At 42.9% G+C, this 26391-nt stretch overlaps 1 protein-coding gene across 3 annotated transcripts in view; it reads right to left on the minus strand.

Annotated features, from left to right (window-relative positions):
- LOC126354705 (juvenile hormone esterase-like) overlaps positions 1-26391 on the minus strand; it is a 294899-nt gene that overhangs the window by 23829 nt on the left and 244679 nt on the right. For 2 of the 3 annotated variants that reach the window (XM_050004528.1, XM_050004527.1), the window contains exons 7-9: positions 15966-16129; positions 7497-7638; positions 1779-1914 (exon numbers count right to left, since the gene is read on the minus strand). The exons of the other annotated variant lie outside the window; for it this stretch is intronic. In XM_050004528.1, coding sequence (XP_049860485.1) covers positions 1779-1914; positions 7497-7638; positions 15966-16129 — 442 coding nt within the window. The remainder of the gene's footprint in view (positions 1-1778; positions 1915-7496; positions 7639-15965; positions 16130-26391) is intronic. 3 annotated transcript variants of the gene reach the window in all.

Here is a 26391-nt window from a genome sequence, read left to right on the forward strand (position 1 = left end):
CCACAACCTTAGTCCTTTTGTTTGTTTCTATTCCAGGTTGTTGAGAGTGGAGCGTGACGACAATGGTTCAAGAAAAGGCTGATTGTGCGGGATGACTTTTCCAGACTCAGCTGGACGTACAAGTTAAAGGGATTTCCAACACGATATACGAAGAACCCACTCTCGTGGACATCGATACGCCGGTGGTACAGGAATCTTATGCGGACAGGAAGCGTTGCTGTGAAGCAGCATACTGGACGACCTGGAACAAGTGAAGCCCGTACAGAATGGATACGGTTGCCTTTTCACCGTAAAAGTCTCTTTAGAGAGCGTCGTGGGCGCTGACATCCTTGCTTCCAGAATGAGATTTTCACTCTGCAGCGGAATGTCCGCTGATATGAAACTTCCTAGCAGATTAAAACTGTGTGCCGGACAGAGACTCGAACTCGGGACCTTTGCCTTTCACGGGAAAGTGCTCTACCATCTCAACTACCCAAGCACGACTCACAACCCGTCTTCACAGCTATGGAAGTACTGGCAGAAGTACAGCTGTGAAGATGTGGCGTGAGTCGTGCTTGGGTAGCTCAGATGGTAGAGCACTTGCCCGTGAAAGGCAAAGGTCCCGAGTTCGACTCTCGGTCCGGCACACAGTTTTAATCTACCAGGAAGTTTTGACATCCTTGCTGCTGAACGCCCGGAAATTCCAAACACACCACCACACCGAAGGGCTTCGCAGGAGATATGAATCCCTAGCGAACGGTTACGGATGTATCCATTCCGATTGAACCGTTGCACGCACTGAAGCCAGGTGACAAGTCACAACGCATGGAATGCGCTGTGGACGACCTTCATCGTATAGAGGAGGATGGATACTTTCTGATTACTCTCTCGTTTTCTGACCAAGCAACATTATCCGTGCGTGACAAGGTGTAACAATACAATTTTCGCGTCTGGGACACAACCAACATGCATACTATGATGCCAGGGGTACGTTAAAGCCCGAAACAGAATGTATGGTGTTTTTTGATACTTGGTCGCCTTGTATGAACTTTTTTCTCATAGACGGTTAATTCTAACACTTATTTTGAATCCTAGAGCTATATGCGTTACTACAACTGGCTGACAGCCAACACACAGACATTTTCCAACAAAACGTTGCACCACTACGTCGGGTTCAGCCTGTGCGAGATGTTGTAGACCAGATGTTTCCAAATCGCTGGATTGGCAGGGATGGTCCAATTCTCTGGCCTCGTAGGTCACCCAACATTACACTAATGGACTTCTTTATAAGAAGGTATGTCAAGTACAGAGCCTACCAAACGTACTGCAACCACATCAGTGATTTAAAGAACCGAATCACTGCTGTCATTAACAAAGTTGATGCGGATATTGCACAGAGTGAGGATAGAGCTTCATTTCAGACTGGATAGTGTGGGTGTCGCCAAAGGCGCACTTGTTGAAACTGACTGAAAAGTATAAAAAATTTGTGAGGCTGTGTGTCATTTAAGCCAAACATGGTGTATCTTAATTAGTTTGTATTCTGTAATATAAGTTGTAACATACCTTTTGAGATACCCTGTATTGTATTCCAGTCTTACATTAAAATCCAGGTAATCCTGGTATATTCCGAGAGAAAATCTCTATATATTTGCCAGGTAAGTGCTCTCCCAGAAGACATTCTGACCCAAGTAAATCTTTCACTTCCATCGGCCCTCATTTGTACGTCATAGTCAGTCCGGTTTCTTTTGAGGAAACGTATTTTCTATTAAACGTTACATTAAGTCTTAACGATTACTTACCCAGTTTTTGCAAAATTCGTCCAGAGTTTGGTCATGGCCTTAACTACTTCCATATCCTTCGCCGGCCTCTCGCCAGGTATCATATAGTAAGAGTTGTTCGAAAAGAGGTACAGCAAATCATCTCCATGAGCAACACCTGCAACATTTGTAGAAGACCTTGTCACACCTCTTCAGTGTACAAAAAGGAACAGAATTTATTTCCATAAAAATTCAGATAAGTAGGCTATACAATTGGCATCTGCAAGTGATGTAAAGAATTTCTACGTTCTCACAATGTTTCAGGCGTTCTTCGTATAATTTGAACCTTTAACAAAACATATGCGATCTTTTCCTTACTTTATCATTGAAATTGGCAGTAACAGGAAGAATGCCTATTTCACGGATGGACATCATATGTTAGCATTTGCAGATGCATCATGATATTTGTGGAGCCTCAGTCCTAGCTGGTGGAGACATTGTTGACCCAGATTACAATGCAAGCATACGGGAATACGTAGTCCCAAGCTAGCGACGATGGTGCCTCGCAGAGAAGCATTGAAGAACGCTCCACTGGAAGTTCGAGTTCGAGATTTACCAGGGTGTGATATATACAAGAACGGTAAAAACCTACATTTAGAAGGTAAACAATGGATTATAAACGCATCAAAATTTCTTTCAGTGTGAAACAGATTGTGATCTCACACACTAATGCAGAAAAACTTCAAAAACAGCATCTGATGCCATTACGGTTACACTGATGCTACAACGAATAATCCTTGTTTACCAAAACATTTTACCGTAACATCTTGAAGACTGAAAGAGAACGCAGGGCTAAAAACTGTCGGAAGTGATGCAAGAACGTGAGACAAAAAGTCTTCGATGAGCTGGTCAAATGATTCTCACGCCTGAAAAACTTAAACCAGACCTGTCATGACGGAAAAGTTTAGTAGAAAGCGGAAGGTATGGTTGGATTAAGTCATAAAAGACTTTTAAGGCTGTGTGGGGTCTGAGACGATTGAACGGAAAGAATGCAGTATCATAGGAGGGTGAGAAGTCGATACACGATCTTCACAGTCGACAAACATCATTACTTAATTATGTTCGCAGAGAGGAGAAAATGTAACAAAATTGCGCAAACATGTTTGAACATTTGATTAGAGTAATATTTCATAGCTAGTTGTTCTGAATTAAGTTACTGACCGCAAATATTTTGCGACGAGCTGCCTCAGCAATTGGGCATACCTGCTCTGTTCACTGTTACATCGCTCTGGTACCTCGGGCGCCGTTAACCACATTTGAAGCGTACATACATTAAGCGCAAATTTAGTAAATCAGAGTATGTTTGTTATGTACCACTTGTTTCATCTTTTAATGTAAATACAATTATCAGTTTATTCGGAATGTTGTAACTTTTACATCTTTGCATGATGAACAAATGAGCGAACACAGGATCTGGTTTTCAGGTTGCATTAGTGAGTAAAGCGCGGGCAAGCAAGTAGGTAACAGCCTAGTCGAAATGCAACGCCGGCCAGAGTGGCCGAGCGGCTCTAGGCGCTGCAGTCTGGAACCGAGCGACCGCTACGGTCGCAGGTTCGAATCCTTCCTCGGGCATGGATGTTTGTGATGTCCTTAGGTTAGTTAGATTTAATTATTTCTAAGTTCTAGGCGACTGATGACCTCAGAAGTTAAGTCGCATAGCGCTCAGAGCCATTTGAACCATTTTTCGAAACGCAGCGTTGGTAGTTGTTGAGTCGTGGAGAGAGGGTGTTGTATCATGAGGGAATGAGCAGCTTGAATAGTAATTTCAGCTGTTCCATGGAATGTAACCAGAGCATGAAAAGTGTTTTTTAAGATGATAGTAGAAAGAGACTGCACTTCGGAAAAGTAACTTATTTTGAGTTTGTTAGGTGCAAGCGTGAATTCAGTAATTATTGCCGTTCAAAATTTCATTGTGTAGAATAGTACGTACTTGTTGGTAATCAGGGAGAACTATCAATCTCGTATTCAGTTTTCTAATTAGCCTAACCTTATTTAAATTAGTTAAATAGTAGGCCTGTTGTGTTAGGAATCCAATACAACAAATTTTTGTAGTCAAAACGTTTTTTCTGAAATTTGAATCATGGTATCTGACAATACGGAGAGAGCCAATGCTGATTGTTCACTTTAGTTCCAGTTTAAAGGACTGAATATAATTTCAAAGTACTTCCTTCTGTCATTTACAAATATTTCAAAGAATAAATTCCCACTGTTCAAAGAAAAATATGGTTTGGAAAATTTTCAGCGCCACGCCTTACACTTTTGCATCACCAGCAATTAATAATTTCAAAAAGACAATTAGAAACTAATCTGCTAAAACAGAAGCTTAAAAGAAATGAGATAAGAAGGCAAACAACGCCGCAGTGATTTATTTCAGCTCATATCATATATGCGGCCAGAGCATAGTCAAGGAATCGTTTTCTGTTAGTGAAATTTCATGTAAATTCAACATTATGCATTATTGTAATAGGGCTCATTTAAATTACGTAACAGTTAATCATTCATCTGAATCATTCTTTTAGGTAATCTAATTTACAGACAGTCAGATGCGTTTCCAGATTACTTAAAATAACGTTCCTAAAAAGTAGCCTGCATAAAAATGGTTCAGATGGCTCTGAGCACTATGGGACTTAACATCTGAGGTCATCAGCCCCTAGAACTTAGAATTACTTAAACCTAACTAACCTAAGGACATCACACACATCCATGTCCGAGGCAGGATTCGAACATGCGACCGTAGCGGTCGCCCGGTTCCAGACTGAAGCGCATAGAACCGCTCTGCCACTTCGGCCGGCAGCCTGCATAAATAGTTTAATGTTTCAAAGTAGGGCAACTACGCCGATTCTAAAGCTGCAAGTGTAATCGGAATTTAGGAGTCAGACAATTTTCAGACTGTTAGCGCGAAGTTCAGTTACGCGCAGTTTCAGAGTACAACTTAACAACAAACACAGAACTGTCACCTTCAGTTGCGCACGACCGCTGTAGCCGTTTGCTGAACTTTAGTGATTACTTTTCATTCCTTTTCTCCTTGTATGTCGTGTTACTTTAAACAAGAGGCAATCTAAATCTGACGAAGAAAAGTGGCTAGGCTACTACGATCCTGAAAAACATACTGAGTACTGCACGTTAACTGAAAACGCTGAAACGTGTACAACAAAGAACGGTATAGCTGCTGCTGCCACAACCATACTGCGCGTTAAGCGATGATGATGCAAAGTCAGCCGGTCCGATATCCCGAATGTACTCGACTGTAAAATGCTATACTGTTCCGGTTCAGCTACAGATTTGTTTTGACTTTTTATTCTCCACCCTAATGTGTACAGCGGGCTCTCTTGAGCAAACTCGTGACTGTGATAACCCTCGCAGATAAACAAAAGACTGCAATTTATTGGCAGAACATATAGAAAATTGCAACGGGCCTACTATAGCGACTGCCCACACTGTGCTTGTCCGTCCTCTTCTGGAGTACTGTTGCGTGGTGTGGAATCCGCATCGTATAGAACTAACGGAGAACATCAAAAAAGTTCAAAAATAGGCAGCTCGCTTTGTGTTGTGTCGAAATAGGGGAGAGAGTGCCACGGATATGTTACCGAATGGGGGTGGCAGTCTTTAAAACAAAAGTGTTTTCCGTTTCGGCAGGGTTTTGTTATGAAATCACAATCACAAGCTTTCTCCTTTTAATACGAAAACATTTTGCTGACGCCCACCTAGATAAGGAGAAATAATCATCATAATAAAAAGAATCAGAGCTCATACCCGAAGACCCGAAGACCTCCGCGCTGTTTGCGAGTGGAACGGTAGAGAAATAGCAGGCACTTAATTGTGAATAACAGAGTAGTGAGGTAAATGTAGATGAAACTCGCTACTGCACGATCTATTCTTTCTTAGTGTTTAGTGAAAACGTCTAAATAGGTATACCGGATACGTCGAGCCAGTCATCTGCTTTACTTCGTTACGCACATACATACTCGAATATCCACTGGCGAGTAGACATACGGTCCCATAATTACACTAAAAAGCTCCAATCGCCTACTTCCGTTCAAGGTTTCCGAAAAGTTTACTCTAGTTGCAAATCAGTTGTCGAGACTGGAAACCCTCCCTCGAACATTCCCAGATGGAGCCCCTTGGTCCTTAATCAGCTAGCCGGCCGCTGGTGGCTGAGCGGTTCTAGGCGCTTCAGCCCGGAACCGCGCGACTGCTACGGTCGCAGGTTCGAATCCTGCCTCGGACATGGATGTGTGTGATGTCCTTAGGTTAGTTAGGTTTAAGTAGTTCTAAGTTCTAGGCGACTGATGACCCCAGATGTTAAGTCGCATAGTGCTCAGAGCCATTTTAACCAACCTTAATCAGCTCGTCAGGTATCTGGCTCAAAATACGCCGCCTTTACAATGAGTTTTCTTTTTTCTTTTTATAGTGCACTTCATCAAAAATAGTCCTGAAAATACAAATCTGATTACGTTACCAACAAATATGTCTGACAATGTCTGGCAAGAGTGCGGGCTGAATGATGTTTGGTGCTCGGATCCTATTTGAGATAGGAACATGGGGTTAATATGTTTCAGTTTAGCGCATACCAGCGGACATTTGTATAGACATCCGATCATATGTCTTATTGTAGCTATGTTGTAGTACATTAAGCAAGGTTCGAACAGCGAACCGTAGCTGACGTCCACACAAATTGTGCGAATCCTACCGACTTTCGTTTACGCCGCACAATCGTTCCTCGCTGTTGTGACTTTTTCCGTTATGAATTTTCAAGAATAGATAAGGTGAACACGAACTCCACCAACAAATTTCCGCAGGTGGCAGAATGGACCAACAAACGAAAAAAGTTTAGTAAGCATTGACTCTAAAGGGCATACTTGTTCGCCTTCGATACTGTGAAACACATCTCTTCTATTGCAACCTCTTTGCTTTTCATATTTTGGGAGGAGGTAACATGGACCAGAACAAGAGATGAATGTGCGCTCTAAATATCGGCTCTAAAATGCATACCTTATGAGCTATGAGCTCTCGTTCAGTATGAAGATGTTTCACATTTCCGAAGATGAACAAGGGCTTATACCTCTTAAGCTACACACTTTATAGCTAATATTTAGTGAACATTTTAGTCCTTATTATATGAAGGCGTGGTGTCTGTTCTTTCGTACATGCCGGAAAGAACAGAAACCACGCAGAATCCGCAGCTTCAAGTTCATCGTCGATCCAATAACTCAGTAATTATAATTATTATTACAGAGGGCAGCTAACCCTCTGACCGAACACGCTGACCTACCGTGCCGGCTTCGGCATTCGACACAACGTTATCGCAACTGGGCGGACTATATCAGCACGCCACACGGCCGATCCACATTCCCATCGAGCACCACCCACCACCAGTCCCTGCCCATTTCCTCCATGTTTGCTCTCTGAGATTCCCAGAGGTCCGATGTATTTGCTCATTAACACTGAAGATGGTGGATCAATTGCCCATGTCAGGAAGCACAGGCACAACGCATTCATATAATCTGATAGGCCTAGGTGGGCAATGTAATACTGTCTTAAATCTAAGTTGTACAGGATAAAAATTTCCAAAATTTTGTAGTTATATTTACATTTAACAACATTTGTCGATATGTTAATAGCAAATACAAATAAGATGAAAGTAGAAAAATACAACATAACAGCCTTTAAATCAACTGCATAACTTTGGCCTTATCTTACCTGAGATTTCTTCGCTTCCAGCTAAATCTGTTAACTTGTACTTCCCCTTGTACGAAAACAAATAGAAATACACTGGCGCTCTGTCTTTGTATCTCCCGACAGCGTCGACTGCGGGCCAGATGAAAGCGGAATCTGAATAGAACTACGAAAAAAAAATTGCATTAAACACAACATTCATTAAAGAAATCAAAATGAAAATTAGTCAACCACATGGCGAATGCTGTACTGAGGAAGAATTTATTACACCAGTTGTAGATGAGTGAAAGCCTTATACGTAGAATGGCATAAGTAAAACTGTACAAAATGCGGTCGGTTGTTACATTTTTTGCAAATAATGAATTTTTGTATTTTTGGAAGTTGAAGAGCACGACTAGATGGACAGAATAATAAATAGAAGGGTTAATAAAGCCTGAAGTACTTTAGAAAACGAAGATCCTTGTATGCCTGATACGAAAAATTTACTGCAAAACAAGTGAATGGAGTAAGGAACATACAGAAGTAGACGAGTGAAATGAAAATAAATGAATGTGAGCGGGACATGTACCAAGGCAGATAAATCTACGCTAATTAATTAGTTACATGTTCCGTAGATCACTTGAACGATTCTTTTATTAAAATAATGTTGAGTGAGTCAGTTTACAGGATATGTACATATGATTAGTGTTAACATTAATGAACAAATTATCATTTTAGTCCTACTCATGCAACTACTCATTAAAAAAAGTTTTCTAGCTAAGTTGAAATTCGTCAGTGGAAAAGAACGAGTTGTCCAGAAGAAATGATTTTAAATTAAATTTAAAACTTGCTTCGCTACCTGTCTGACATTTTTTTGCTATCGGCAAATAATCAAAAACTTTATGACTGTATCTGTTGTACAGGAGAGTCCATTTTCAGAGACTCACTGAATGCTTTGGAAAATATCATACACAATTTCTTCTGTTGCATTCCCTTTAATGTGATTTATTGTAACTCTACTATCATCTCCAAAAATTAGCAGTTCTGCTTGCAGCATGTTAAGAGGAATGTCAGTGACATAAATAAGGAATAGGAGTTGATCCAAAATTGAACCCTTGGGACTCCATTTGAGAATTGTCCCCAGTCATTAAACTTTTGTACCCTTCCGGCATTCCTTGAATTACGATATTGCAGCGCACTGCAATATTGTATTTCTCTGCCGATACTGGGCAAGCGGCTTTCAAGTACAACATCTGACCTGTACGGGAATTTACATAATGGATGTACGAACACAGGTCGTACACTCAAGTCTGGCTCTGGCCGTGAGTCGTGCACGGATAGCCAAATGGTAAGGCGACCGCTCGCGACAAGCGGGAAATACGGATTCGAGTCCCGGTCCGGTACAAATTTTCATCGTCGTCATTCCATTCCACAGCTGATAGTTGTTCTGGTTCGCAATTCCGAATACATTTTAATGTATTGCTCGAATTATCCAGCACAAATTTGTGCACCCTGCTTGTTAAGTATGGTTCAGACCTGCCGTCCGTAAAGCTGTCAACATGAAAAATTCTAAAGGAGGCCTTTAAGTGGAAGTTGGACACAAATGGTAGACGTTTAGGTCGATGACTCCAAGATATATCTAAACTGGAGCGATCTCTGCAAGTGAACGCTTCTGACATCTTATGCTGCTAAACTACTGACTAGTATAATACAAAAAATGGTTCTGAGCACTATGGACTAGTGTAATACAGAGAGGTACTGAAGGACAGTTAAGGAGGTAATGAGCAAAGATCAATAAGTACATTACGACTGCCACGATCCAGCTGTCAAGCCAACAACAATAACAATAGGGTTGTAGTCATGACCTCAATCGGATATTAAGTCTTGTAAATCTTTTCCAAGTTTTTACGTTTACATTTCAAGGGCATGTTACACAGTGGTGTTCCGTAGTAGTGCGCAATGATGAAAACCTATAAATTATACGAAAATGATGAGATTTCCAGCAGTGTAACAGAATGACTTGCAACGGCTTCTGCACACAGCCATGTTAGCTTTGTGAGTTTCACAAGATAAAGTAATGCGGGCGAACCTAAAAGTATTGCGCAACATTTCATTCACGATAGTAATTGCACTGAGGACGAAGGTATTCTCTCTTTAAATGCGCGTTGTTCGGTCGATATCTCCACAAGGACATGATGAGTTGACTATCACATAGAAAGGTATTTCTGGAAATGCTATGAGCTGTGGCCATGGTCACAGCACCTCAGTCTCAGCGCTATCAGTCACGAACGATAAGTTTTTATCAGCATATTCTTTCCGGAAAGTGATACCATCGCTGTCAGCAGGCAAATGGTCTACTAGCAAAAGATTACAGTGGAATCCTATCCATAATCCCATGACTTTTGCTGACCGTTCTCCAGCATTATACACCCCACACATCAATCCACCAAATATAATGTAATCCCTCTACTCACAGCAGCACTTAATCCTTCTACTCCCACCAGCTTCATACTTTTGCATTTCAAGTCCAAGTGCTTATAAAAAAAAATGGAAATGAGCATACGGCATTGTGGGCAAGTGCTTGTTGCATTCGACGCCACATTGGGCGACTTGCGGGCCGGAGATGGGGCTGAAATGATGATGAGGACAACACAACACCCAGTCCCTTGGCGTGGTAGGCGGTAACGCTTCCGCTACCGTACAGAGGCGGACAGTGCTTATAAAGCAGTTCAGTAAGTGTGAACACTACAAAATACATTCGCTGACGATATTTCTGTTCTTCATGAAAGTTAGAAACCATTTCAAGACCTGTTGAATTGAATGAATAGTCCACTGAGCATAGAAATGGTGCTCAAAGTAAGCCGAAGAAACACGAAGTACTGAGTGGCAGTAAAAAATGAGGTAAGCAACAAACTTAACACCAAAGCCAGGTACCAAGTATCTGAGACAAAGTGGAGGACTTCTGCTACCCTGGAAGCAAACTAAAGGAAGACATCAGAAGCTAACACAGAAATCAGAATCTAACAAAGGCTCGCCAAAAGAGAGCTACTAGCATCGACCAAAGCTCTTTATTTGAGGAACAAATTTATAGAGCGTACATCTAGAGCATAGCATTACATTGAGGTGACTAATGGACAGTGCGAGAAGAGAACTGAGGCGTCTGAAATGTGATACTTCAGAAAGGTGCTGAAAACTGAGTAGACCAGTAAGGTACGAAATGAGAAGGTTCTACACAGAGGAATGCTTGGAAAACACTGACTTGTTGAAGGTGCAAAGTGAGACGTTAGGAAATGCTTCATGTACTAGAGGGAGCTGCATGGAGCGAAAATGTAATTCATCTGTAATACATCTAAAAAAACACTTTAGGACTTCGGAATAAGTGCTGTTCTGAAATGAAGAGAATGGCACAAAAAGGACCTCGTGACAAGCAGCATCAAGTCTCGTAGTTCAGTGACGAAAACCCTACCTTATAAAAGTAAACCTTTAACCAATTAATTATTTTAAAATGTTATTTGCATTTTTAAAAGGCTTTTGGTACTAGAGCAACAAATCTAACGCTGGTAGCCCATCTTCGCATTTCAGGATAGTGGAATAAAATCATGTTTAAAGGAAAGTGCTCTGGCAGCAGGCGATCCTCGGCAGTCACCGTGTAACTGAAACAGGTAGTCGCATGCTGGCGGTAGTGGTGGCAGTGGTGTATCATTGTATGTGGACAGCTGCAGACAAGCTCAATGAAAACAAGTAATTTCAAAGAGCGAGTGTGCCGGCCAGAGTGGCCGAGCGGCTCTAGGCGCCACAATCTGGAACCCCGAGACCGCTACGGTCGCAGCTTCGAACCCTGCCTCGGGCATGGATGTGTGTGACGTCCTTAGGTCAGTTAGGTTTAAGTAGTTCTAAGTTTTAGGGGATTGATGACCTCAGAAATTAAGTCCCATAGTGCCCAGAGCTATTTGAACCATTTTGAACCAAGAGCGAGTGATAATATCATGCCCATGTGTTGGTAAGCATCTCAAGATTTCTTCATATTATTATATGAACACGAAGAGCTCTGCAGCGACTTCCCACTAACAAATATGTACTAGGGATTTCCTGTTCGAATCGCTATATAATAACAACCGCTACAGGGACAGCTGTATCTAGACCAGCAGTCTACACTGAGGAGGCCAAAGTCATGGGATACCTCCTAATATCGTATCGGAGCTCCTTTTGCCCGGCGTGCAGCAACTGTGGACTCAACTAGCAGTCCCTTGCAGAAATATTGAATCATGCTGACTCTATAGCCGTCCATAAAAGCAATAGTGTTGCCGATGTAGTAAGGTATGCTCGAAATGGTCTCTCGATTATGTCCCATAAATGTTGGCTCGAATTGTCCAGAATATTCTTCAAACCAGTCGTGAGCAACTGCGAACCCAGTGACACGATATCATTGTTTGGGAACATGAAGTCCCTCAATGGCTACAAATGGTCTCCAGGTAGCCGAATACAACCATTTTCAATCAATGATCGGTTCAGTTGGACCAGAGGACCCAGTTAATTACATGTAAACACAGTCCACACCTTATGGTGCCAACACCAACCTGCATAGCGCAATGTTGACAACTTGGGTCCATAGCTTCGAGTGGTCTGCGCCATACTCGAACACTACCATCAGCTCTTACCAAATGAAATCGGGACTTTCAGGACCAGGCCACGGTTTTCCAGTCATCTAGGATCCAGCCGATATGGTACGAGCCCAGGAGAGACGCGGAAGGCTATGTCGCGCTGTTAGCAGAAGCACTCGCTTTGGTAGCAAACTGGACTCGCATTCGGAAGGACGACGGTTCAAAACTGCGTCCGGTATTGCTGACTTATGTGTTCCGTGATTTCCGTAAATCTCTTCAGGCAAATGCCGGGATGGTTCCTTTGAAAAGGCACCGCCGAGTTCCTTATCCATCCTACCCTAATCCGATGCGACCGACGACCTCTCTGCAGGTCATCTCCCCCACAACAACGAAGCAATCAATCAACTCACGTCTGCCGTCAGCTGCCGTAGCAAAAGTGGAAATTTGTGGTAAGGTCTTATGGGACAAACTGCAGAGGTCATCGGTCCCTAAGCGTACACACTACTTAATCTAACATAAAAAACTTACACTGGGGACAACATACACTCCTATGCCCGAGGGAGGACTCGAACCTCCGACAGGGGAGCCGCACAGACCGTGACATGACGCCTGAGACCGCACGGCAGGTTTCAGTAGCCGATTAACGAATAATTTCACCGCACTGTCCCAACAGATACGTTCATAGTACATTCCACATCGATTTCCGCGGTTATTTCACGCAGTGTTTGTTGCCTGTTAGTACTGATTACTCTATGCAAATGCTGCTGTTCTCGATCGTTAAGTGTAGGCCGGCGGTCATTGTGGTGCCCGTTCTGACACGTAATCCCTGAAATGTGGTATTCTCGCCACACTCTTGACACTATGGATCTTGGAATATTGAATTCCCTAGTGATGTCCGAAATGGAATGTCCCGTGCGTCTAGCTTCAACTACCGATCTGTGTTCAAAGTATGTCAGTTCCGTCGTGCGGAGGTAATCACGCCGGAAACCTTTTCACGTGATTCACCTGAGTACACAGCTCTGCCAGTGCACCGCCTTTTATACGAGGGTGAGTCAAATGAAAACCTTAAATATTTTTTTTTTAAATATTATTTATTTTGCAGAAGTGGTACAAAGCTGTATCACTTTTCAACATAATCTCCCCCACGCTCAATGCAAGCCCTCCAGCGCTTACAATGTGCATAAATTCCTTCAGAAAAAAATTCTTTTGGTAGTCCGCGCAACCACTCATGCACCACATGGCGTACCTCTTTATCAGAACGGAACTTCTTTCCTCCCGTTGCGTCTTTGAGTGGTCCAAGCATATGGAAATCACTTGGCGCAAGGTCTGGTGAGTATGGTGGATGTGGAAGACACTCAAAATGCAGGTCTGTGATTGTGGGAATTGTTGTACGGGAAGTGTGGGGCCTTGCATTGTCATGTTGCAAAACGACACCTGCTGACAGGAATCCAAGTCTCTTTGATTTGATTTCAGGCCGCAGATGATTTTTTAGGAGATCTGTGTATGATGCACTGGTGACAGTGGTCCCTCTAGGCATGTAATGCTTCAAAATGACGCCTTTCTCGTCCCAAAAGAGAGTCAGCATAACCTTCCCTGCTGATAGTTCTGTTCGAAACTTCTTTGGATTTGGTGATGAGGAAGGCGCCATTCCTGGCTCGCTCTCTTCGTTTGGAAGTGAACCCAGGTTTCGTCACCAGTAACAGTTCTTGCAAGGAAGCCATCACCTCCTCGATCAAAGCGCGGAAGAAGTTCTCTCATTTCAGGAGTCAGCTGCCGTGGCGTCCATCTTGCAGACACTTTGTGAAACTGGAGCACATCTTGCACAGTGTGGTTTGCTGACCCATGACTAATCTGTAAACATGCTGCAGTGTCATTCAGTGTCACTCGGCGATTTTCCTTCACTAAGGCTTCAACTACTGCAAAGTTCTGTGGAGTCACAACTCATTGTGTCTGACCTGGAAGAGGAACACCTTCCACTGAAGTAACACCATATGCGAACTTCCTACTCCATTCGTAGACTTGCTGGTGTGACAAACACGCATCGCCGTACTGAACCTTCATTCGTCGGTGGATTTCAATAACTTTCACACCTTCAATACGCAAAAACCGAATAACAGAACTCTGTTCTTCCCTGGTGCAACTTGCGAGTGGGGCGGCCATCTTTATACTGATACTGCGACTGTATGTGTGCATCTGCACTATGCTGCCACCTACAGACCATTCTGCACGCTGTTTGTAGCACGCTTACGAACTTACAGGATAACGGCGCGAAATTTCGATTTGTTATTACAAATTTAAGGTTTTCATTTGACTCATCCTCGTACATTGCGTACGGGATACTGCCGTCATCTGTATGTGTGAATATCGCTATCCCATAACTTTTGCCACCTCAGTGTGTGACAGCGTGCAGATCTCTTGGGAAACTTACTCACCTACACCACATCGAGCTCGTCACTGGCGCGACACTAAACCTTAGTTTTTTTCTGAAAAAAGTCACTACTACGGAAGAAAAAGTGAAACCAATTCGTAAAGAGAAACTTCCTGGCAGATTAAAACCGTGTGCCGGACCGAGACTCGAACTCGGGACCTTTGCCTTTCGCGGGCAAGTGCTCTACCAACTCTTTTTTTTTAAAAAAAAATCTCATTTTGTTCGTTATTGATACATTAACTCAGGTTTTTTTATTGCAGAGGGCAGCTAACCCTCTTTTTTTTGTATTCTCATTTTTGCTCGTTTTTCGTTCGTTTCATCTGCTCGCGAACGTCGCGAGACACCCGTTTATGTTCGTTATTGCTCGATTAACTCAGTTTTTTTGTTACAGAGGGCAGCTAACCCTCTGACCGAACACGCTGAGTCACCACGCCGGCAGCCTCTGACAGAACACGCTGAGCTACCGTGCCGGCTACCATCTGAGCCACCCAGGCACGTCTCACGTCCCCTCCTCAGAGCTTTACTTCTGCCAGTACCTCGTCTCCTACTTTCCAAACTTTACAGAAGCTCTCCTGTGAACCTTGCCGAACTAGCACTCCGAACTAGCACTCCTCATTCTTGATGAATAAAGAGAGTTGTGATTACAAACTGTCTAGAATAATAGTACCAATAAACATAATACAACGGAAACAGCAACAAGAAAACATTCATAACGTATGTTCGTTCTTTTTTAAGAACTTGTAAATCAGGTTAGAGCAAAGAATAGGCACAGTTACTCAAACATAAGTTGTCTAAGAGAATGCATCGCTTAGTTAGTTTTATTAGAGTCGATACAGTCACTGAAATAAAATGTAGAGTTTTATTTCACTAATCCTGCCTGAAAACTACTTATCTGTGAATTTCTTATGTACTGGCATAAGTATGTATACGATTTTAACCAAAACCAGTGCTTAGTCACTTTATTTCTTTTCATTTTACTTTTTAGTCTTTTCTTTGAAGTGTTTTTGATGTTCGTCCATTGCAGAGGTCGATTGTTTTCAGTAAAGCACCAAGTTAATGGAGCAGAGGGATCCCGATCCTATGTATATGGGAGAAGGTTTCCAATTGCAGCATCGATCTTACAATCAAAGGAAGTCAGCCACAACCAAGGGATTGAAGTTATTTTTATTTGTATCTTAGACGATACATCCCAAGCGATAATATAAATATCCATTGTATGCATGTGTATCTTTACGTTCGTGCCAAACAGTAAAGATGGCGACTTCCTGAAAACGTGCAGCCTACCTTGCGTTTTCAACGTGTAAACTATACGTATATAATTCAGGAGAACCATGAGCTGGGGACAGTGACAATATTAAGCTAAATACTAAACTCTCAATTGTACCACGCGACCGATGACAAGCAGGAAAATACAACTAAAATAGGAACAAGTACATGGAAATTATATTTAAACATTCAGTCCTGCGTACTGTCTAGGATACGTACTTCAGTGATTTTGTCGTTAGAAAATCCTCTGGAAAAATAAAAGTCGTGTGTCTTCTCATTTATGAGGTCAGCTTGCGGCAACAGGTGGTATGGCACAGAAATTGGCAACAACCTTTTGCTGTTCTCTTTCAGTTCTCTTAGCAACGTCTTGTTTGCAATAATTGCTAGAAAGAGAAACATAGTGAAGTAATAATTAATTAATTCCTAACAATTTATAAATATGTCTTCATACAACAATAAATTTAATACTGGAAAGGAAACAAACTGTGTTTTTTCTTCTTTCACTAATATGTTAAAAGAGAAAGCACAGTTCTCAGGGATGTGGTTCATCTAATGCAACTAAATAGAAGGTTGCTTTTATTGTGCCATGCACGTTTCGTTTCTTTGTATTTGTGAAGCATCTTCAGTGACGTTTTATGATCTTATTTAGTGCAAATCAGATGTCTTGGAGTTTTCCATACGTTAGTTGGTATGCGTTACCTGGATGTCCGATTTTCGTCGTTTTTCCGTCATATTTCGGATTAACACTTCACGTTCATTGTTCACTGTTCACCGAAACGCTGTCATCAATAAAAGTGTACTTCCAAGTCGAAATGTGCTCGACAAACGCTGAAAACGGGACATCCTTCTTACGGAGACTAACTAAAAACATCTCCATCTTCGAGTAATGAGATCCTAAATCACCATTGCCGATGTTCCACGAATAAAAAGAAGCGAAACGCTCGTGACACAATAGAAATAGCCTGTTATGGATTTGCATTACATGAACCACGTCTTCAAGAATTAGAAGCAAGTATGAAACAGTGAAAAACATAAGAAATTACCAAACTACGTTTTGCCAATGAATGACACAAAAACATTAAAAAATTCCGCGATCATAACTGTAACAATCCGCCTTGACTGTTTTTATATTGTTTAAGCTTCAAAATTTTACGCGTTTCGTCTTCAAACTATCATCAGAATCTCATACAAACATTAAAATGAGAGGTAATCTTACGGTGCACAAAATGTTACATACATAGAAATAAAAGGTAGATATACCATCTTCAGAGATAGTTCCAGTGTACAGGAGTACTGTTAACTAGGTACTGGTTAGTGACACTGGCTGCCTTAAATAAAATCAACTTTGAAAGTAGGATGGCAGTACTGCAATTACACTTTCGAACAGGGCATCTAAAAGTTTTTAAAGTAGACGTAGAGTCAGTTCTATAAAATGAAGACAATCTATAAAGGTAGTAAAATGTGTTATGGAGTAATGTTGCAATAAAATCGCTTTAAAATATGACACATCATTATAAAACAAGCTAAAGATGTCTTAATACTTCTGTGAAAGCTAGATTTACGTAACGTATGGATGGTACAACACAATGATGACTTTATTATTACAATACGTACAAGAGATTTAAAACATTAAAACTAAAAGGAATTGTAGGATACTGGTAACATCGCTGACACAACTAAAGATTCCCTCTTTCTTGGTCCGCTCGCGAATGGCGCGTGGCAGGAATGACCGTCGGTAAGCCCCTGTATCGGCTCTAATTTCTTTTACGTCCCGGTCATTCCGCCAAATGTATGTCGGTGGAAGTAATATGTTGTCTGACTCCTCGGAAGCTGTTCGCTCGAAATTTGAATAACAAACCTGTCCTTGATGCACAAAGCCCCTCTTGTAACGTCGGTCAATGGAGTTTGTTGAACATCTCTGTAACGAAACTTCCTGGCAGATTAAAACGGTGTGCTGGACCGAGACTCGAACTAAGAACCTTTGCCTTTCGCTTGCATCCTATGGTAGAGCACTGGCCCGCGAAAGGCAAAGGTCCCGAGTTCGAGTCTCGGTCCGGCACACAGTTTTAATCTGCCAGCAAGTTTCATATCAGCGCACACTCCGCTGCAGAGTGAAAATCTCATTCTGGATCGCTGTAACGCTCTCGCGCCGACTAGTCAATCCCGTGATGAAACGCGCCGCTCTTCGATGTATTTTCTCTATCTCTGCCTCATATTGACGAAAAATCGATCGAATAAGCTGTTTTGAGACACGTCCTTGGTGGATGGATTACATTTCCTGAAGGTTCTTCCTCTAAATCTCAGTGTGTCACCTGCTTTTCCTACTAGTTGTTTTGTGTGGTCATTCCACTTAATTTCGCTCTAGATGTTTACTCCTAGATATTTTACGGTAGATACTGTTACCAGGTATTTGTCAGCAATAGGGTAATTGTACAGTAGTAGATTCTTTTACCTACGTAGAACAATGTCTCACGTTTATTTACATTCAGGTTCAACTACCAGAACCTGCACCATTCATCAAATCCTCTGTAGCTCATCCAGCAACTCGATACTGTCTTCTGGCGTTGCTACCTTCTTATAGAAAACCGCACCGTCTCCGAACAGTCTTACAGAGCTTCCGACGCATTCTAGTATATCATTCATATACACTGCAAACAGTAGCGGGTTATATCACACTTCCTCGGGGTACTGCGAAAACTGCCTTCACACCTGTCGATTTTTATTTCTCCAACACTGGGTTGCACGTCTGTCTTCTTAGTATAACCACTGCTGACTCAGGTCGAACAGAAGTATTCAGCAATTGAGTATGATAGGGCTAAGACTGTGGATCTTTAATATGAGCATGAGGTACCAGCAAGTTTTTGAAAAACGTTGCTTCTCATTTTATCTTTAGCAGTTCGATTTGAAAGATGTTACGCAGTCTCAGAATTCACTCCGTCATTTACGGCCTAGTGTTCGGTGACTTCCCACATAGCGAACAAACACTATTATCTTAAAGGTGGGAACGTCTCTACCAGGTAGACGTTGGTTCCTAACACTCCACGTTGTCTCGTAGTGATATGGTTCGTAGAACACTATCGATCACCCAGTAAGGCTCGGCAGGTGAAACGTGACATTCGTTCCTCAAAAACTTGCGATCGTCAGTGCGGGATTTATGCTTGAGTGAACGTTGCCTCTACGACATTGAATAACCATTGTAGGTACTGTTGACCTTGGGAATACGAATTCTGTTGTTGTCGCTAATTCGCTGTGACTCATGAATCTTGCACCGATTATCATCTCATGTTCAAATTCGATTAACTAGTGACGTGTTTCTACATTCATTACACATCTGCCTGTAACAGGCTCCTCATGCAAAGTGTCTGCGCTCACGCTACAGTCGCATCTAGCCGCAACATTCGGACGCCATAAACAGTCACCTCTTCAAATCGGGGCAACAGTTTTGGGAGAAGGTCTTCTCATCTCTTGCTGACGATGGACGGACCTGCTATCTTTTGCTCTCAGGCGGACTTGTACTTACCGAGCAGTTGGGTTACTGTATTCGTTGTAAACTTAGACGATTCTGAATTTCAATTTTAAAGCTGGTAGTTTTCGTGCATTACGTAGCATACATTGATTTTGAGAGCACTTTTCTTCATGCGTTCTCAGGTTGAGACGTTTTTGAATTTCGCTGTTCTGACTGGGAATTTACCGCCCTCGTCTGTTGTTTGCACAAAAAATACAAGATATTGTTCAGATTTAGTAGATTGTGGACCTCAGTCTGCTGTACAAGGTCTTGTAGTTTAATACTCAGAATATTCAGAAGCGCTGCAGCTTTGCCGATGGCGAAGATTTCTTTCAGACTCGTCCGTTTCATCAGCATGCTGCATTCATGGTGATACTGCGATTCGTTCCGGCATTGTAGGGCTGTAAAAGTAAATTTTTGCGGTCACTATTAACGTACACTACGGGCCATTAAAATTGCTACACCACGAAGATGACGTGCTACAGACGCCAAATTTAACCAACAGGAAGAAGATCCTGCGATATGCAAATGATTCGCTTTTCAGAGCATTCACACAAGGTTGACGCCGGTGGCGACACCTACAACGTGCTGACATAAGGGAAGTTTCCAACCTATTTCTCATACACAATCAGCAGTTGACCGGCGTTACCTGGTGAATGGTGAAACGTTGTTGTGATGCCTCGTGTAGGAGGATAAATGCGTACCATCACGTTTCCGACTTTGATAAAGGTCGAATTGTAGCCTTTTGAGACTGCGGTTTATCGTATCGCGATATTGCTGCTCGCGTTGGTCGAAATCCAATGACTGTTAGCAGAATATGGAACCGGTGGGTTCAGGAGGGTAATACGGAATGCCGTGCAGGATCCCAACGGCCTTGTATGACAGGCATCTTATCCGCATGGCTCTAACGGATCGTGCAGCCACGTCTCGATCCCTGAGTCAACAGATGGGGAAGTTTGCAAGACAACAACCATGTGCACGAACAGTTCGACGATGTTTGTAACAGCATGGGCTATCAGCTCGGAGACCATGGCTCTAGTTACCCTTGACGCTGCATCAAAGACAGGAGCGCCTGCGATGGTGTACTTAACAACGAACCTGGGTGCACGAATGGCAAAACGTCATTTTTTCGGATGAATCCAGGTTCTGTTTACAGCATCATGATGGTGGCCTCCGTGTTTGGCGACATCGAGGTGAACGCACATTGGAAATGTGCATTAGTCATAGCCATACTGGCGTACCACCTAGCGTGATGGTATGGGGTGCCATTGGTTACACGTCTCGGTCACCTCTTGTTCGCATTGACGGCACTTTGAACAGTGGACGTTACATTTCAGATGTGTTACGACCCGCGGCTCTACCCTTCATTCGATCCCTGCGATACCCTACATTTCAGCAGAATAATCCACGACCGCATGTCGCAGGTCCTGTACGGTCCTTTATGGATACAGAAAATGTTCGACTGCTGTCCTGGCCAGCACATTCTCCAGATCTCTCATCAATTGAAAGCGTCTGGTCAATGGTGGCCGAGGAACTGGCTCGTCAGAATACGCCAGACACTGCTCTTGATGAACTGTGGTATCGTGTTGAAGCTGCATGGGCAGCGGTACCTGTACACGCCATCCAAGGTCTGTTTGACTAAATGCCCTGGCGTATCAAGGCCGTTATTACGGCCAGAGGTGGTTGTTCTGGGTACTGATTTCTCAGGGTCTACGGACCCAAATTGCGTGAAAATGTAATCACATGTCAGTTCTATTATAATATATTTGTCCAGTCCGCAGCTCGTGGTCTCGCGGTAGCGTTCTCGCTTCCCGAGCACGGGGTCCCGGGTTCGATTCCCGGCGGGGTCAGGGATTTTTCACCTGCCTCGTGATGACTGGGTGTTTGTGTCGTCTTCATCATCATCATCAATCATCCCCATTACGGTCGGAGGAAGGCAATGGCAAACCACCTCCACTAGGACCTTGCCTAGTATGGCGGCGCGGGTCTCCCGCGTCGCTCCCCTACGCTCGGTAAACGGAGTATGGGACTCATCATCATCATCATATTTGTCCAATCATCTGCATTTCTCCTTGGTGTAGCAATTTTAATGGCCAGTAGTGTATTTTTTATTTCCTCTGAGGCATCGTACCATCTATCTGGAAGTAGTTTCTTCAAGAGATTCTTACCGACGTGATGTCAGTCATTTTACGGTTTATTTCACAGATCCTGTACCCAAAAACTTGGCAGAATTAAAGGGTTGATTGCTAGTATTAATTTAGAGTGCCTTTTATTTTGTTTTATGTATTCGCCGGACGATTAAGTCATTACACATTAAATGCTGCTACCAGCAACTGTAGAATGGACCGACAACAACGATACTTTGTGCCGGGCTGGGATTCCAACCCGGATTTCCCGCTTATCGTGAGCGGTCGCCTTACCATTTGGCTATCCGCGCACTACTCCCGGCCAGACCCAAACTTCCATTCCTCGTCAAACATATGTCTGTAACCTGTACACGTCCACTCATTACATTTATTCCCATACAGGTGAGACACTTTACTCGAAAGTCACTTACCCGGTCGCAGCAGATAAATACGATGTCGTGTGCCTTTATTATTCCGAATTAAGATGCGAACTTCCTTTCGACATGCAGAAAGTCGCTTGCCTGGTGTCGGCGGGTAAATTCGACGGTCTGTGCCTGTGTTATTCCGAATTACGATGGAAAGTTCCTTTAGACATGCACGAAAGTCCAGAGAAACTTTGTACGGTAATTAATAACACAGGCACTGCAAGATCGTAACTATTTACAGACACCGTCCAAGTGACTTTCAAGTAAAATGTCTCACCCGTGTGGGAATATACATAATGGATGTACGAGAACACGCTGTCGACGCATGTTTGCCGACACATGGAAGTTTTGATCTGGCCGTACGTCGTGCACTTATAGCCAAATGGTAAGGCTACCGCACGTAATAAACGGGAAATCCGGGTTCGAGTCCGGCTCCGGCGCAAATTGTCTACAGCTGATGGTAATACATGTTGGCAACTGCGAATACATTCAATGTATTTTATAACGGCTGTAGTCACCGCAGTGCCCGTTCCTTTGGACATGCGCAATATCATAGGCACTGCAACATCGGATTATGTGGTCGTTTTATCTTTATTTACATGGGTTCTGAGTTAAAATAAATTTGTATAGTGCAGAAATGCATTTACTCATTTCATAGAGGTTACTGTCCATTGACTATTGATTTTATTGTTTTATATTTCTTTTCGTCCTTTTTTTTAATTAATAATGTTCACACGCAGTAGTTAATTCTGATGAGACTGGGAACGAAAATATAGTCAGAATATCCCAGAAAATAACTGAACAATCCGTGGTACGTGCTCTTGTAGAATATTCAGTGTGATGTAGCTATTTGCAGTTGAAAGTTACGCGTTATTTCCCCTCACTACCTCCAGCCGGTATCTACAAATGATGAGGGCCACTCTTCATATTGCCTTAGTTAAATTCGTTGTGCAACATTACACACTTGTTGGTACCCTCGGTTCGTCATCTCCATACTTCGAGAGTTGAGATGTGTATTAAACACACATATACATGTGGGCGGGCGGGCTTGAGCTCGCTCACTCACACACATACACATACACTCAATCCACAAACCAGGACAGGTGTCAGAATACAAATACATACAAGAACCAAGAGGGAACAATAAGACTGGAAGATCAACAGTGAAGTGCTCGGATGTAGTCTTTCGCCCCTACTGCTCATCCTACACATCGAAGAAGCAGTGACGGTTTTCCCACAGCCCATGCAGTATTCCAGACATACATTTTCAGAAATTTCTTCCTCAAATTAAGGCCCATATTTGATATTAGTAGACTTCTCTTGACCAGGAATGCCATTTTCTCTGTTGCTACTCTGCTTTTGATGTCCACCTTGCTCCGTCCGTCATTCGTTAATTTACTGCCTAGGTAGCTGAATACCTTAACTTACTTTACTTCGTGACCATCAATCCTGATGTTAAGTTTCTCGCTGTTCTCATTTCTACTACTTCTCATTACCTTCATCTTTCTTCGATTTACTCACAATCCATAATGTGTACTCATTAGACTGTTCATTCCGCTCTACAGATCATGCAATTCTTCTTCACTTTCACTCAGGATAGAAATGTCATCAGCGAGTCCTATCATCGATATCCTTTCACCTTGAATTGTAATTCCGCCCCTGAACCTCTCTTTTATTTCCATCATTGCTTCCTCGATGTACAGCGATGTACAGATTGAACAGTAGGAGCGTTCGGCTGTATCCTTGTCTTATACCGTTTTTAATATGAGCACTTTGGTCTTAGTCATCCACTCGTATTATTCCCTCTTAGCTGTTGTACATATTGTATATGACCCGTCTCTCGCTATAGCTTACCACTACTTTTCTCAGAATTTAGAACGTGTTGCACCATTTTACATTGTAGAGTGCTTTTCCAAGTCAACAAATCCTATAAACGTGTCTTGATCTCTTTTTAGTCTTGCTTCCCTTTTTAACTGCAACGTCAGGAATGTCTCTACCTTTCCTGAAGGCAAACTGATCGTCATCTAGCGCAATCTCAATTTTCTTTTCTATTATTCTCGTAAGCAACTTGAATGCACGAGCTGTTAAGCTGATTCTGTGGTAATTCTCGCACTTGTCAACTCTTGCCGCCTTCGGAATTGTGTGGATAATATTTTTTCCGAAAGTCAGATGGTATTTCGCCAGACACATGCATTCTACACACTAACGTCAACACTCGTTTTCTTGCCACTCCCCCCAGTGATTTTAGAAATTCTGATGGAATGTTATTTAACCCTTCTGCCTTATTTTATCTTAAGTCCTCCAAAGCTCTTTTAAATTCTGATTCTGATACCGGATCCCCTATCTCTTCTAAATCGACTCCTGTTTGCTCTTCTATCACATCATGAAAATCTTCCCCGCCATAGAGGCTTTCATTGTATTCTTTCCACCTACCCGCTCTCTCCTCTACATTTAACAGTGGAATTCCCGTTGAACTCTTAATGTTATCACCCTTGCTTTTAACGTCACCGGAGGTCGTTTTGACTTTCCTGTGCCCTGAGTCTGTCCTTCGGATAATTATTCCTTTTTCAATGTCTTCACATTTTTCCTGCAGCCATTTCGTCTTAGCTTCCCTGCACTTCCTATTTATTTTATTCATCAGCGACATGTATTTCTATATTCCTAAGTTTCCCGGAACATTTTTGTACTTCCTCGTTTCATTGATCAATTGAAGTATTTCGTTTGTTACCCAAGGTTTCTTCACATTTACTTCTTTTGTACCTATGTAGCCTTAGAGACATTCAAACGTATATCGTCATTCCATAGTATCTCCGTATCCCACTTATTTGCGTATTGAGTCTTCCCGACTAATGTCGGGAACTTCAGCCTACTCTTCATCACTGCTATATTGTGATCTGAGTCTACGTCTGCTCCTGGGTACGACTTACAATCCAGTATCTGATTTCGGGATATATGTCTGACCATGATGTAATCTAACTGAAATCTTCCCATATCACCCGGCCTTTTCCAAGTACATCTCCTCCTCTTGTGATTCTTGAACTGAGTATTCGCTATTACTAGCTGAAATTTGTTACAGAACTCAATTAGCCTTTCTCCTCTCTCATTCCTTGTCCCAAGCCCATATTCTCCTGTAACCTTTTTTCTAAACCTTCCCCTACAACTACATTCCAGTCCCCCGTGACTATTGTATTTTCATTTCCATTAACATGCTGTAAAGGGACATTCAAATTCAATAGGAGCAGTAGAGAGTAAACTCTGTAGAGGAAGACAGAGATTGGAATACACCCAGCAAAGAATTGAGGAGGCAGGTTGCAAGCGCACTTGAGATTAAAGGGTTGGGAAAGGAGAGGAATTCGTGACGGGACATATGAAAGCAGATAAGACAAGTGGTATAGATAACATGCTTTTTGAATTTTTTTTTTTTTTTTTTGTCGTTGGGGAGTAGTAGCAACCAAACAACTGTTCAAGTAGTGTATAATCTATGAGACTGAGGGCATATCACCGGACACTCGGAAGAACGTTATCCACGCAATCCCGGAGACAAGGGCAGATAGAAGCGAGTCTCTTTCGGGATCCACAAAACCTACTCATATTTCTTAAAGTTTGCCTTCGTTATCAAACGCTACATCAAAATTGTCTCTCTGATTCCCTTAATTTTCGCAAAGTCCAACTGTTAGTCACATAAGATATTCTCAGTTTTCGTTTCCTTTCTGCTGATTCTCTACCCGTGAATAACTTTCATGGTTCCTTGTAGTCAGAAACTAGGAGTTTTACCATGAAAGCATAAACACGCTTACTCTTTGGCCTCTGATGATATTCGTGGAAACTCGCAATGCCGATTTTAAAAACCATCTAAAGGTATCTGATGCACAGTACTTACTCCCAGAAACAAACTATTTTCACTGTTTGGACATTAACGAAACAGAATTTTAATATCGAGTTGCATATTTTCTCCTATAGTATTGTACACTCCTGGAAATGGAAAAAAGAACACATTGACACCGGAGTGTCAGACCCACCACACTTGTTCCGGACACTGCGAGAGGGCTGTACAAGCAATGATCACACTCACGGCACAGCGGACACACCAGGAACCGCGGTGTTGGCCGTCGAATGGCGCTAGCTGCGCAGCATTTGGGCACCGCCGCCGTCAGTGTCAGCCAGTTTGCCGTGGCATACGGAGCTCCATCGCAGTCTTTAACACTGGTAGCATGCCGCGACAGCGTAGACGTGAGCCGTATGTGCAGTTGACGGACTTTGAGCGAGGGCGTATAGTGGGCATGCGGGAGGCCGGGTGGACGTACCGCCGAATTGCTCAACACGTGGGGCGTCAGGTCTCCATAGTACATCGATGTTGTCGCCAGTGGTCGGTGGAAGGTGCCCGTGCCCGTCGACCTGGGATCGGACCGCAGCGACGCACGGATGCACGCCAAGACCGTAGGATCCTACGCAGTGCCGTAGGGGAACGCACCGCCACTTCCCAGCAAATTAGGGACACTGTTGCTCCTGGGGTATCGGCGAGGACCATTCGCAACCGTCTCCACGAAGCTGGGCTACGGTCCCGCACACTGTTAGGCCGTCTTCCGCTC

The sequence above is a fragment of the Schistocerca gregaria genome, chromosome 3 (assembly GCF_023897955.1).
Source record: "Schistocerca gregaria isolate iqSchGreg1 chromosome 3, iqSchGreg1.2, whole genome shotgun sequence".
Taxonomy (NCBI): Eukaryota; Metazoa; Arthropoda; class Insecta; order Orthoptera; family Acrididae; genus Schistocerca; species Schistocerca gregaria.